The sequence below is a fragment of the Elaeis guineensis genome, chromosome 1 (genome assembly GCF_000442705.2).
Source record: "Elaeis guineensis isolate ETL-2024a chromosome 1, EG11, whole genome shotgun sequence".
In the NCBI taxonomy this organism is placed as follows: Eukaryota; Viridiplantae; Streptophyta; class Magnoliopsida; order Arecales; family Arecaceae; genus Elaeis; species Elaeis guineensis.
In genome coordinates, this window is record NC_025993.2 from 89,650,443 (window position 1) to 89,665,909 (window position 15,467).

The 15,467-nt window shown below is 38.2% G+C and overlaps 1 protein-coding gene across 1 annotated transcript; it reads left to right on the plus strand.

The window, feature by feature from the left end:
* Nucleotides 1-7,119: 7,119 nt before the first annotated feature.
* Nucleotides 7,120-11,633, plus strand: LOC105038148 (uncharacterized). The gene is made up of 2 exons (XM_019848016.3): nt 7,120-8,333; nt 11,275-11,633. Exon 1 carries the CDS (start codon nt 7,191-7,193, stop codon nt 8,319-8,321), a length of 1,131 nt encoding a protein of 376 aa, XP_019703575.2. The 5' UTR covers nt 7,120-7,190; the 3' UTR covers nt 8,322-8,333; nt 11,275-11,633.
* The last annotated feature ends 3,834 nt before the right edge of the window (nt 11,634-15,467 follow it).

Sequence of the window (15,467 nt, forward strand, 5' to 3'; positions counted from 1 at the left end):
CTGTTAAGAGAATCAGTTATAAACAGCAGTACGATTTTGGCAACTAAGAAAATTTGTCAAGAGAATTGGTCATAACTGGCAGTACTATTTTTTAAATATTTTCTTCTGATTTTTCTTTTCTTATTATATATATTCCCATTCTACACTATCATCTGCAAGAAAGTAAGGGAATGATAGTTTTAGACTTGAGAGCTTCTCTTTTGTGTGAGATTTGGATGTATTGGGATTTTGGATTTAAGAAATAACCATTATTTTTGTACTCCATTTTATTATAGTGGAATTCCTTTACTCTGTCCTTGCCCATGGAGTAGGCATACTGTCGAACCACATAAATTACTGTGTCAGAATGATTTTTCTTCTCTCTTTATTTCTCATATCTTTCATAACAAAGGTAACCATAAAGAGACTGCGCACATGGATCACCTTTCTGTATTGAGTTGCAGAACAGATAGCCTGAACATTGATTCTCAGCTTCAGAATACCAATTCATCATCAGCTCCTTCAGCCAAAACAGAAGACAACTGAGGTACATAGGATGTATTACCATCCATAGGCATAGACGTACAAGAGCCAGTAGCATATATGTAGCATGCGTCCCACATACCGCAACCAAGCACACATAATCAAGAACAATATCTTCGTACTTGGTATGAACTCTGTCCATTACAACTATTTATGAGATTCTTTGCTCTTAAATATGTTAGTATTGTCTGTCTAGGAGACTTATTCATGCAACCAGTTACTCACCATATATTTCTATATTCATTTCAAGCAAATATGTATTTTTTTTATCCTTTTGATATTGAGGATTTAATACTTATCCTTATATTTTTGCAATATAATTTACAGATTAGTTTGGAGAAAGTGGGAAAAAAATGTAAACATGGTATTATTTTTGTAATTTGAAAGGTCGGTTGTTCTGCAGGCTACTGCTGCAGCATATTGGAGATCAGACATGATTTCTGGTAGGCGGGAAAAATAAGCCTTTTGTCTTATTCAACTCCACATAATTTATTCTTCTGTTCTTGCATGTCAGGGAACACTATTAATTTAACTCAATCTCCTCTCCTCTTCCTGTCTCTTCTAATAACATTGGAATAATTTTTATGGTCTGCTGTGGTTATTCGGGTCTTTCAGATGAATGGATGGGGTCTGTTAGATGCAGGAGTCATCAGAGCTTCAAAATCCTACTTCACAGCTCTTTCAGTACTAATCAATATTCATGGGACATGCCTAGGATTATTATTATTATTTGTAGAAACAGAGGTGCCTTCAAAGACTTTGGTAGATCTTTATTATGAGGCTTTTGGAAGAACATGGATGGTTGCCTCTTCAGTGGTTATTGTTGCATGAAAAGAGATGTATACACATATAAGTCTTCTTTAATTTATTCTTTTTTTAAAAAAAAATTCTAATGATCCATATTTTTTTGTGAAGCTTTGGTGAATTTTTTTCAATAGGTAGACAAATATTTTTGTTGTTTCCTCCTAGCAATTCTGTTGGTTCTTGGCACCTATGAAGTTTTCTTTTATTATCCTGGCACTCTTCCTCTCTTCTTCTTCTTCTTCAGCTTCTGGTTGTCTTATTCCTATCCCATGTTATTATTCTTGAACCAAATGCAGCCTTTCTGCAGATTGGTCTTCATGCCCCATATTGAAACAAGCTAATGTTTAAGTCATCCTTAACGATACTGGACCTATAGTACTTTATTTTCTGGATATGAATTAATCGTGATGTTATGCAATCTTTATTATGTTTATGTTGGTATTTGAATTTTTATATAAATTTTGGATAGATGTATGTATTATTATACAGATTATTTTTAATTTTATCTTTTTATTTTTCTTGCCAAATTTAGTAAATACCGATGCTTTAATGCACTGGAAATGTATAGCAACGTGAATAAGCGTCAGCAATTGCCGCTGATTAAAGGCGCATATAAATGTCGGCATGTATAAATATAGTGATGCTCATGCCCGCGTCGAAAATTTTTCTAAACTTGCTGATGCTTTCCGAATGCATCGGCAAAAATAGTTTTCACTCTTCATTTAACGATGTTTTTTTGACGCTTTAAGGGTGCATCAAAATTTTTTTTTGTGACGCTTATAAGCATCGAAAATTTAGAATTTTTGCATCAACATAGTTCGATTGTGCTATAGTGTCAACAGGGGTGAAGGTGAAGGATGGTGTCATGTGGGTTGCACCCATGATTTCAATACCAAGTCAACACAAAAAAATTATAGATTCAATTTACGATTTCATCTTACGTGATAGTGAAATCATGGGTTCAACCCATGATTTCATGTGGCATCTTATATGATACACCCTAAGATGGTCCATCCAAGGTGCTAGTGACCCTATGGCAATCTGACACATCTTCGATGAAGGGTGATGAAGTGACTGGTCAGCCTCTGCTATCTGATCCTTTATGACCATATTGGAGATACTCTAGAGTCTTCCATCCACTAGACGACAAGAAGCCAGCCTCTTGAATTGTTTCACTTCCTTCTCCATTTAGTGAGATCTGTAATCTCAATGAACTTCAAAATGTGTGGGTCATTATACCCTAACGGCTAGAGTATGTTCCCATGACCTCTGCTCCTTGGCAGCAGTGCATATTTCTGAAGACGATAGGTACCAATCTTCATCTATAAAATCCAACTCCCTAGGACCCTCCAGAAAGTCAGGTGAATACTTACTTTGTATGCCTTCTTCCTGAGACTAGTTCCATACAAACTAAAACTTATCTCCCCCATAAAGCTCTGAGCAATTCCAACTCTATCTCTGAACCCCACCTTCTACATGGCATCCTCTAAACTTTTACTCTTCATTCTCTTACTCCAGTCTACCTTACTTCATACTCAGCTCTACTATTAGATTCTTTAAGAAAGTGTATGCCTCTTCTATTTATTTTCATTGAAGACTGACTTAGGCATCAGAGGATCCACCACTGGTAGACTCCTTAAGAACTTTCATGTCTTTAGTGGTTGTATAGGACCTGACTTATGAGATCGACTGAGGACCAAGTGCTAGAGTCCAATCTAGAGGTCTCGTGTGGCCTATCCTGTGATCGCTTTTTTCGCTTTCTCTCTCTCCAACTCCAGCTCAGCAGTCTGAGCCAGTTTGACTCCCCGACGGCAATACTATGCAACTAAAATAGTGGTAGATCCATAAATAAGTTCGATAAAATAGAATTTTGAAAATCAATTTAAAAAAATAATATTTAAAAAATCTCAAAAGCCTTCGAGATGGGATTTAATCCGTACACCATCCCTCACCTCTGACTCTGTGTTGAGTGTTTGGCTTCCCTGATATGGATATTTCGACCATATGTCCCTTCGGTGCTTGAAGGGTCTGCTAAAAATAGAATAAAAAATACTAAACAATGAGAGAAAAAAATATTGAAAGAAAAATCAAATTAATGTTGATGAGTGTTCCTTACCATCCGATTTAGCAGGGGAGATCGCGTAATAGTCAACAGGGTGTTTTTTAGGAGTTGAATAACAAATTCAGAGCAAAAAAATATTCAATCCGACGGTAGGAGAAAATATTGGGATTCAAAATCATATTAATACTGATGTATATTTTTTTTAGCCTGATTATTAATAGGCCATTCAGAATCAAATTAATGCTTATCAATTGCCGTCGGATTTTAGTGGAGATTCAGGAGATCGGAATATCATGTTGGAAGGGATAGTCCAGATACGATGGAGATCGAGAAGCGACGAGGTGTGCCGAATGCTTGACAATCATCGATCATTTCAGCATGGCTCAAACATGTATAAAATGGGATCAAGTGTGTCAACCCGATAGCAAAAGGGAAAAAAAGAGAAAAAATAAGGTGATATTGAAGAATTTAAAAAATTGAAAAAAAGAAGAGAAAAAAAGTGGTGATGGAGGCTTTCCTTATTAATGCTGTTTAGTGTCCCTCGGATGTCCAAAGGGTTAGCTAAAAATAGAATAGAAAATATTAAATAGTGAGAGGAAAAAGTTATTGAAAGAATAATCAAATTAATACCTATCAGTGTTCTTTATCATCCGATTTAATAGGAGAGGTAGGAGCTGAATAAAAAATTCAAAGCTAAAGAATATTCAATCCGAAGTGAGGGATGCTGTTGGGATTCAGAATCGATTTATAGTTCAATCAGATAAAAAAAATTTAATCTTATTTATTTTTGTTTTAATAATAATTAATTTTATAACTGGCATGCCAATTGGATAATAATGATTATTATTTTGGAATTGTAATTAACAATAGGGATAAAGGTACCAATTGTTTGGGGATATCATGTCCTGCGTTTAAAGCTTTTGATTGAGGTTTTGTTTTAATAATTTTTAAATCATCTTGAATGTAGCCAATCGCCTTATGCCACGTCACTTGCCATTATGGAGTCAAAACTTCATTCCACTTTGACGTGCGGCCAGCTATTAAGGGATCTTTTCCGGTATCTCAACTTGCATGATTTCAACTGACATGATTTTATATCATGGATTAAATTCATAATTTTATATATAATATTTCATGTAATTTAAAATTTTATGAATCCAAAAATAAATTTGATTTAATGATATTTTAAAAATTAATTTTTAAAAAATAATATTTAAAAAAATCCTAAAACAAGCCAGATATCCTTAAAAAATTTGAGTCCAATGACGCATGAGCCTGAGTAATTATATCACAAATAAATCAGTAGATCTTCTAGATTATAAGCAATTCATAATTTGGACATCAGGTAGATATCTTGAGATTCATGTTCTCTTAAATAAAGTTTGCAACGCCATTCCTCCTTGAATTCTAATTTTCATCCAAAGCATGTCAAGAAACAAATGAAACAAGAAATCACCAGAAGAGAGACCCATTTAAATTGAATCGTGAGTGTTTTAATGGAATACAACTAGATTGATTCATAGAGTAGAGAGGATGGGTACATTGCTGATATGATAAGCAAGATTCCCTTGAAATGATGATGTTAATTTTACTAAATAATGTTGAATGAAAGCACAAATTTCATTATATTTGAAGGACATACAAATCGACCTCATCATCAAGCCACATGGCAACATTGGAGTATCTGAATTATAAGTATACTTTCAGATCAAATTGGGTAAGTACCGATCTACCTCAACCTTCAGCTCAACTTTATATCGATTTGAATTGCTCAGAGTTAGTTCCTGATAAAACAGGATGATTAGCTTTACTTATCGATGTCGTCATAAAAGACATCGGACTAGAACCAACGTTATTTTAAAATACAGACGGTTACCTTACAGGTGTCAATCCAACTCAACAACAGCTGTCTTTCAGCCATGCTACAGCTAATCTCCACATAAATAAATAATCTACGATTTTCATACAACTGACCATTCTATTATAACAAACTAATAGCCTAACAAACTCTGTTAAAGACCTTACAATTTATGTTTGTAATGAATCAAATGAACTAGATAAGTGAACTAAGTATGTCTCATTGGCTACAACTACACCTTTCTTTTAATTGTAGAGGTTTTATATTTAAGCCTTTCAACATGTTAGAAATTTAGGAGGAAAAATTTAATTTTTTTTTTCCTCCAAAATCTCCTAAAGACTTTTTTACAATTTTTGTTCCGCATTGAAAAGATATATGTATATATATCTTTGTGTTTATGTTCTTCCTTTCCTCGTCTATTTTAGACCCCACGCACAAGCTCATCTGGCTCTGCTCTCATGCAGCACGGTGTCTCATTGTGGTGATGGTGATAGTGCGTGATATGCTTTCGGATCTTTTTTTTATTTTATTTTTTAAATTAATGGGTTAATCTAGTATTATTTAAAAATATTTGAAACTCTTTTTCATTAGATTTATCACTAATACATGACTACTTAAAACCGCTCAATGGTAGCAATGGATTGGCTTTCTTGGCAATGTCTTTAGACGGTTATAGCTTACGTCATGGACTAGGCTTTTTATTATTATTATTATTATTATTATTATTATTATTTTTATTTTTAATGTCTATGGTTTAGTAGGTCTGTGAAGATGATGTGGCTTGTTGTATATTATGAGGTCATAAAGGTTTGTCTTTTGGCTTTATCACTGAAAGAGAAAAAAAAGGTTAAATTACCTTGGATGGGCAATTCTTTCCTTTCTCTCACTAAAAAAAGAAGGAAACATTTGATTAAAATACATGTTATTTTTATGATTTGAACTTCTTGATGTACATTAATACAAAACCTTGCATACGATGAGAAAGGACATGGACCCCTATCCATCACATTACCCAGCTTTGGACATACCTTGCAGTGTAATTGGGACTAGTAACACACATGTATACAGAAAAAGGCATCCAACTGCCACAAAGTAAAGGATGTAGATCAACACAAAACTAACAAATGTTTGCATGGGTAAATATGGATTTTCATCTTTTTAAAAATTAAATAATTAACAGAGAACAATTTAATAAAAGATCTAAGTGTACTATCATGGATACAAATATAGAATTAGAAATTTTTCTAATATTATTAGGGTTAAAGTTTTGGAAAGGTTTCGGTATTTTATTTTCTTATGAATTTTTATTAAAATTTATGATATATATATAACCATGAAATATGTAATTGAGAAGACTAATATTATATTAGTCACATTTAAAAAAATTGAATAATGTTCTTCCTCTTACTCTTTATTTTCTCCTTCCTTCTTTTGATCCCTCCTCTTACTCTTATTCACTTTTTTTTTTTTTTTTTTTTCCTCCTTCCCTTTCTATTTTTTTTTTACAGCATCAAAAATTTATTATTAATTTTTACATCAAAAAATCTCCACATGTTAGTTTTAATAAGACTAGGGCTGGCTTAACGCTTGAAGTGGGTTCGCTATGGATGCCCAACCAAGCATGACACAGCTAGAGTATTACCCCGAGGGACAGGGGTTGTATCTTTCGCACGAAAGAAAGATTAACTTTCCTTCGGGAGAACCACCGTTGGATCTCAGAACGGCCGATTCGAGATTTGTGTAGGTGGTGAAAACCAAATGCCGTGATGCTTTAATATCTGTGGTGATCCCGATCAAACGGTCTATGTCGCGAAAGAAGATACAACCCGAGTCTACCACAGATAGGAGACGAGCCTGCAAACCGAGCGTGTTAAGATAGCGTCCGTCCTCTTCGTCCGAGACGGCAGCCGAAAGGGGGGACAAAAAAAAAAAAAAAAAAAAAAAATGAAGCGAAAGAAGTGGAAGGAGGAGGAGGAGGCGACGCTGATCCGGGAGTACTCGGGGCTTCTCTCGGGGGGCGCTCTGGCGAAGCTGCGCACCCGGGAGAAGAAGTTCCAGCCCATCGCGGACCGCGTGAACGCCCTCCACCACCACCGCGATCCCGTCGCCTTCCCCTTCCGCTGGTCATGGCGCGACGTCTCCATCAAGATCCAGAACATGCGCCACCAGTACCTCAACGTCAAGCACAAGCTCCTCCACCTCCCTCCTTCCTCCTCCTCCGGCCCAGCCGCTGGCTTCGATTGGGACCAGGGTGTCCACCTCTGGCCCAACTTCCTCCTCTACAAGGAGGTCTTCGGCGACCACGACCTCGAACCCCCCAAGAACTCCTCCGCCGTATCCTCCGACGACGACGAAGAGGAGGAATTGGAGGAGCCCGAATTGGCCGCGGAGGACGAGGAAAGAGAGGACGAAGAACGGATCCCAAGCGCATGCGAGCGAGAGGATTTCAAGGGTTTCGAGGACGCCGGGGAGAACCCGGAGCAGGAGGACGAGGAGGTAGGGATAGGGTTAGGGTTGGGGCAGCAGCGGTGTCGCGGCGGCGGCGGCGGGAGGTTGGGAGTTATCGGGTCGAGAGTGGTGGGGCTGGCGGAGATCTCGATGAGGAGAGAGGAGCGAAGGAGGGAGCGGGAGGCGGCGAGGGAGGCGGAGGATTGGGAGCGGCGGCGGCGGCGGCGGCGGAGGCGGGAGATGCAGCAGCGGAGGGAGGCGGACGCGGCGGCGGAGGAGGAGGAGGAGAGGAGGAGGGAGCGGCGGTGGAGGAGGAGGATGGAGGAGAGGAGGGAGGAGGAGGAGATGGAGTGGAGGGAGAGGCTGCTGGGGATGCAGATGGAGCACGAGAAGCAGGTGATGCAGATGCATGCTGATGCCTGCCAGGCCCAGATGCAAATGATTGGCATATTGATCAGGCTAGTATGCCAATTCCTTGGCGCCGGTGCCGGTGGCAGTGACGGCGGGCTTGGGGGGATGCCGCACCCAGTGATGCAGCAACAGCAACAGCAGCAGCAGCAGTCGCCGGAGAGCCTAGTGGGAGATAATGGGAAGAACGGCGATCATTCCAGCGGACACTATCTCTAGATGATTCTGGATGTAAGTTTGGATGTCCTCCTTTGACTTCATTTTGGTTGTCAAAGTTTTTTTTTGCAAATGTATATGTAACTTAGTTTCGATTTCTATTATTTTTATCACCTCTTCTTGTTCATTGATCTGTTGTTGTTATTGTTGTTTCTCTTTCCTTTCTCTGGGATCAAACATCTGATTGCCCTGTTAGAACCATGAACCATCAAAATAAGCAAAAGGCACACATAAAAATTTGAATTCTTATGCACCAGATTTATTGTGTGGATGCGCACCGTGGATGTGTTCCTGGTCTTGAGGTTTCTTTACTTTTTCCTCTATCCAATTCAAAATGAAGAAGGGTAGAGCTATGAAGGGTGGTTGTTGAACCCTTGGTGTGAATTATTTTGAGTGGAGTAAGAAAAAAAATCAAACTTCCATTCTTTTTCCCCTTCTTTTATTCTTAAACTTGTTCTCTTTCCTTCTTTTGTTCTCCTCTCTTGTCTCTTTTGTAGCAGTCTCTCTCCTGCTGGACCTCTATTACTAGGAAAAACAGACTTTAACATCTAAATTTATCTGAAGAAGAAGATTTGATGATGAGTAGAGGGTTGAAGGCCTAACTTCTTACTAAGTAATGTTGGACTACAAATCCTTCTAGCATTTATTTCATATCCATTACTCTTCTCCCATAAATCCTAAAGTGGGTTAATAAGGACCTAGTTTCAGGCACATCAAAGTTGATCTCAGTTGCTGGAATATTTATATATTACCTCAACCCTATTAGGTTATCCCTGTTCTCACAAAAATTACCATGTAATTTGCTGTTTCATTTGCACAGGCCCTAGAAAAGCTTATGAACCATTTTGGATGTGATATTTCTAGTTGTTGGAGAAGTGATACTTGGGAACATGATTGGCTCCAAGCCTCCAACTATTTCCTCCCAATGATTAGGCTTTTCGAATGCGTGGATATACCATCGCCTTTTATATAGTATTACCTTCTCTGTGACCCAAAGGAGTTTCAAAATATGCCTTCAACTATACTATTTCCTTACTAATGTGACTACTAAAGCATCTATGATTACCCTAGCCTTCTACAGATGTTAATAAGCTAACTTTATCTTCCAGCCTATTACTCAATAGTTTCTAGAACAAGCAATATTTCAAATCCTCACATTGCATAGGGCATATAATTAGTTTTATGAAATTTGGCATGGATGATTATCTCTTGAACTTGCGATGAACCCATGAAGGGAAAACATACAGCAGTATAGTTCGACCTGGGTCACTTGCATTCGTACCAAGTCAATCTCTACTAAGTCAATCTCTACTAGTAAGATCGATTCCAACATGACTCAATTCAATTAGAGGTCACACTCGGCTTGGCTGAACCCATTGGTGGATTATGGGGCTATCCAGTCCCATCCTAGGGAAGAGGGGAAGATAAGGAAAGAAAGGAAGAGGAAAGGGATGATGGTATTTGCCAGCATGAAGTTGGGTAATGGTGGCAAGACAGCCATTCGGAGTGAATAATGTTTCTGCCAGCAAGCCTTTACCATTGGTAAATTTCAGCCATCCTAATCACGAGATCCAATAACATGAGCAGTGTCACACTATTAGGGATGAATCTCTTTGTATCTACATTTAGTGTATATTTTAATCTTTATAATCTGATACCAACCACTTCATCTGTTATGCACAGAGTGTGCTCCCAGTCGTTATGTGGATTGAGATCATTGGAGTTAATCATTTCTCTCAAGCTAGGCTCTGAATTCTAATCCAATATGCAGCACTCATAACCCATGCTTTCTCAAGTTCAACTGGCTCCCTTGTTCATGTTACAATTCCACCTCTCACTTGTCATGTCATCACATGTCTCCTACTGTTGTGAATGATACTTTTGAATTGCTCTTAGTAGGCCATAAGCTTAAGAATGAAATATAGTGAGAATACTGGAATTGCAACCATAATTGAATACAATGAACTAGTTGCTGTCATTGTTGTTGAAATGCTAACAAATTATTTTGAAGCTTTTCATTACTAAGTTTTTAAATGGTTTTATGCATTCAAACAGACTATTCAACATTTAAGGTGGTAAGAAAGATTTATATATAATCTTAAAACTAAGCTACTTTTTTGAAGATAATTATAGATATTTTAAGCTAAACAACACCATTACTTTATTATCTAAATTTTATGAACTCTAACATTCTTAGCTACTTTACTATGAATATAATAGCCACGAATACACCCTTTGATATATCTATAGATAATTGTGGTTTGGTTCTTCCCAACTTCCTCAATCTCCCTGCTAATTTAGTCCATATTCTAAAAGAATTTGCAACAGTGCTAACATATTGTATTTTTATTGACTATTAGTGAAAACTTCATCTTTACTGTTCAAAAGAAAATATTATTGAAATTGAGAGTAAACAGAGAGATGACAAATATGTCTGGGGAAGGGAAAAAAGAAAAAAGGAATTTTGGTTGGGTTGTTATAGTTACACACAGAGAGAGAGAGAGAGAGAGAGATGAAACCTTCAAGATTGAAAAAAAGATAAAAAAACATTTGAGAGCAAGGGAGGAAAGGAGCCCACACAATTTAGTCGAGCAATTGGAAGTAGGGCGGGCAGAATTTCGGTCAATACTCTTAATAATATTGAATGAGCTTGTGAAGTATGAACACAAATATGGTATATGCATACAACAGGCTATGTAAATAATCAATATGAAACTAAATATACATTCATACAAATCCTAAAAACTTTTTAGTATATTACTAAGTTTGTGTCACTGGACATGAATACAAAGGATATGATATAGATAAATAATACAAAAAATAACAAATCTTTCACTTGGTGTGACTTTGGGGTTGTTGCTCCTCTGTCCACTTCCTCCCATATCCTGTTAGCCTCTTCTTTCTATTCAAATCCACTTGTCTCTCAGCTGATTTGCAAAACGTCCTTCTTTGCCAGGAAATGGTGGCCAAATTGAGTCAAGTTGGCAATGTCAAGCCTGGACCTGTATCCTAATTCTTTAGATATCGGCGGTGTTGAGACAGGATGAAGACTATGGCCTTGAAGACCTCGATCAGACCCTATCCAGCAGGCTCTGGACATGCTGATGCCAAGAGACAAACAACATTGCGATATTTTGACTTGATCTATTGCCAAAGTCGAGATTCCTTGTTTCGGGGACATGCTTCCAAGAACACAAATCATATGAGGCAGGCACTAGAGAAAAATTATGAGACTTGCTTCATAGTCTATCATGTTTCTCTTAACATCAATCTCAAAGATTAAATCTAAAAATCAAAGATTTTTTTTCCTTTTAACTAACGGAGTCATCAATCCTGTGATTTTAAAAAATATATGATATTCTCTCACCTCATTTTTAGCACATATTTTTTTCATCGATACATACCGTATGGCCATATGGTATACATTAAACAAATTAATTATTAAGCAAATCAATATATAATTTCAAATAAATTAATATATAATTTTTAAAATATGGAGTTTACCAATATACAGCATGCGATCAAGTGATATACATTTGGTAAATTAGTTATCTAATAATGTACGATATACCTCCAAACAAATTAATATATAGTTTTTGAGATATTATATTCATCAATATACACTATATGGCCTAGTAATATGCACTTATTGATTTTCTGGTATATATTGTAAATATATATTTTGGTAGTGATCCAATACATATCTTTACGTAAAAAGTATATTTTAAAAATTATGTATCAATTTACCTAGATATGTGTATTGAATCATTATTAGTGTGTACCAAATAAGCTTATAATAGTACCAAAAAATTAATAAGTATGTATTACCATATTACGTTATGTGTATTGATGAACATAATATTTTAAAAATTATTTATTAATTTATTTAGAGATGTGTATTGGTGAGCAGTCTAAGGCCACGTTTCGATGGAGAGAGAAAGAAGACGTACAAAATAAAAAAAAATGATAAAAGGAAAGAAAAAACTCTCTTCTCTGAAGTTTTGATTTAATAATCACAAAATAAATTAAACTGATTACAATATTGGCCAAAGGGATCTTATTTGTAGAGTAAAAGTTCTAACCTAATAACAAAAGGAATTTGAAACAAAATAAGAAACAAATTAAGGCTATGACTAAGATTTTCAATTTATCTAAGATTCTTTTGGACTCTTATTGACCAATTAAATGATTAAATTAGGCGCCGAAATGATTAGTGGCGGCAATGCGTCAGGCTTATAGAGTATGAAAAGAGTTTTCTAAATTAAGGTCATAATAGTAATTCTGACACCGGATGAGAGATTTATGGGCGTTCTAGCACAGTAGTATCAAAATCGACAAAATCCAGTGCAATCAATCTAGTTTTTTGATCTTTCGGATTCGTTTCTTCAAATCACGGTTTGCACCAACAAGATGTCTGCGTCATACTCTCCAAGTTGGAAAGAACTCGTCCTCGAGTTTGAAGAATCCAATGCTTCTTGCAAGTAAGAGATTCATCAGAAGGTTGATGCTGATCTCTGACTTTGATGTAGGTAGATCTTCCTTCTTCATCGGCACCAGAGTAATCTTTTAACATTCCTTCCAGAATGTATAGGTATTCCGACATCCATCATAAGTGATGATGTAATCATACTACCAAGACCTCTCTAAAAGCTGATGATAAATATTCATAGCAACAACTTCGCACCAAATTTTGTCGAAGTACTTTTGTTTGATAGAAAACGAGATAAAATAGTGATGGTTGACAACCACCTCACTCCCTTTTCAAAATTATGATAGCTTGTACAACTAAGGATGCTTTTCTGTGATCAAATTCAGTTTAAAGATGGCCTCTTAAGAGATGATATTCTCACAGCTATCTCCATCGATGATGATCTTGCAGACCTTATTTTTAATAGTACAACAAGTATGGAAGATATTGGTCCGCCTCTAGTCTTCCTCCTTTTTTGGAGCAAGCAGACTTTTTCGAAGAACTAAAGCCTCTCCTCTATCCCTAAATAATAAGGAACCATTCGAACAACTTAAGCCTCTCCTTTATCCCTAAATAATAAGGGATTATCTTCCTCTTTGCCTCCTTCATCATAGGTAGGCTCTTGATCCTCATCAGATGTCTCTTCTTCTTCGATCAGTAATTGCTTCCCGTGCCATCTAGCAGGTTTTTTACACTTACTTCGCATGTGCCTGATTTTACCACAATTGTAGCACCTCAGCATGGAAGATTCTACTGAGATTGGCTTCAAGGATCTCGTATCAATAGCACTACGAATAGGAGGGATAGAAGCTATGTTGCATCGAGGCTAATTTTCTGATGCTTGGTTGCTTCGTAGAAGAAGATCAGATCTGGGCATAGGCCTATGTCGCAGCTGCTCCTCAGCGACTACAGCACGGTGCTACGCTTCTTTGACTGTCCACAAGGTGTGGAGTCTCAAAGCATCTTAGATCTGCTATCATAATCCACCAAGATATCTGCGACCATCTGCTCTTCATTTTTCACTAATTTGTTTCTAGCGATCAATTGGTAGAATTCCTCCGTATACTCATCCACAAATCTAGGTCCTTATCGAAGGTTTTGTAGGTGCTAATATAGGGATTGCATGTTATTGAAGGACAAAAATTGCTCCCTCAATGTCTTCTTCATTTTCTCTTAATCTTAGATTTTTGGCTTGCCTCTGTGCTTCCTGATTTTCTTCAGTTATTGCTACCAGGCAAAAGCCCGACCTGTCAGCTTCAGTGTAATAAGCTTCACCTTCTTGTCATTTGGGATCTCCTTGTACTCGAAGATATACTCAATTTGATCCAGCCAATTGAGGAATACCTCTATTTGTAGGCTATCCGAATATTCAGACATATCTATTTTAATGGAATCGAACCAGCGGATTGGATGCTCAAATGAATCGCCTCGTGCTTCACATCAACGAGTGGGAATACCCCTATGGAAGGGGTTCTCGAAATCTGAAATCTCTTCATCAGATCTGCGATCTTTTGGATCAGTTTCAAATTTTGTCTTTCAAGTTTCTAACTGCATAAGATGCGTAATCAGTTCCGTCATCTATCTCTTCAAATCTTCATACTCTATCATTAGATCCCATTCTCATTGTATGATTTCATTATGGGCTACCGCTAGTACTATCAAAATGGGCTAGTCTGATCCAACCCGGCCCAGCCTACAAGGGCCTAAAATTTGATGGGCTGGACCAGGCTAGACCCAGCCAAAAAATGAGACACAATATAGCTGGCCCAACCCAGCCCTTTAAAGGCCATGGGTTGGGCCCGACCCAGCCAAAAAATAAGACACAATATAGCTGGCCCAACCCAGCCCTTTAAGGGCCATGGGTCGAGCCAGGTCAGTCCATGGGCCTGGAACCTCAAATGACTGAAGAGTAAAAAGTGAAAAAATAAGAGATTGAGAGCCCGAGAGGGGAAGAGCCTTGAGCGATTGAGCTTGGAAAGCGGAGAGAGACCGAGAGAGCCTGAGGGGAGGCCAGAGGCGGCACGGATCTAACTCAGAGAGCAGAGAGATCGAGAGAGCCCGAGGAGGAGAAGGAGCCGCGGTCAAATTTGACTCGGAGGTGGTGGTGCCTCGAGCGGTCGAGTCTGGAGAGTGGAGAGAGATCGAGAGAGCCCGAGGAGAGGTGGCACGGATCTGACTCAGAGAGTGGAGAGATCGAGAGAGCCCAAGAAGGTGAAGAAGCTGTGGCCGGATTTGACTCGAAGGTGGCGGCGCCGACGAGGAGGAGGAGGAGAAGGAGGGGGTTCGTCCGAAGGTTGGATGAAGGGGCATCCGTCAGCAAAAGGGAAGAGAGACCGACGTATCTTGATTCGTGATCGGACTCAGAGGTCGGAGGCGGTAGCATCGGCGATGAGGAGGAGGAGGAGGGGGTATCTGTAGAGCTGGAAGACAAAAGGGAGAGGAACCGATGGAGGTGATCGTCCTGCTGGTCTGCAGCAGCGGCCGGCGATGTAGGGCAGTGGGGTTCAGGAGTCAGGGATTAAAAAATGAATAGAATTTTTTTAAAATTTTTTTTAATGCTTTCATGGCCCACCCGGACTAGCCCGACCCAACTCATATTAGCCCTTGGGCTGATGTGGGGCAGGCCAAACAGGTCAGGTTGTTATTTGGCCTATTCATATGGCAGCTCAGCCCACCCCATT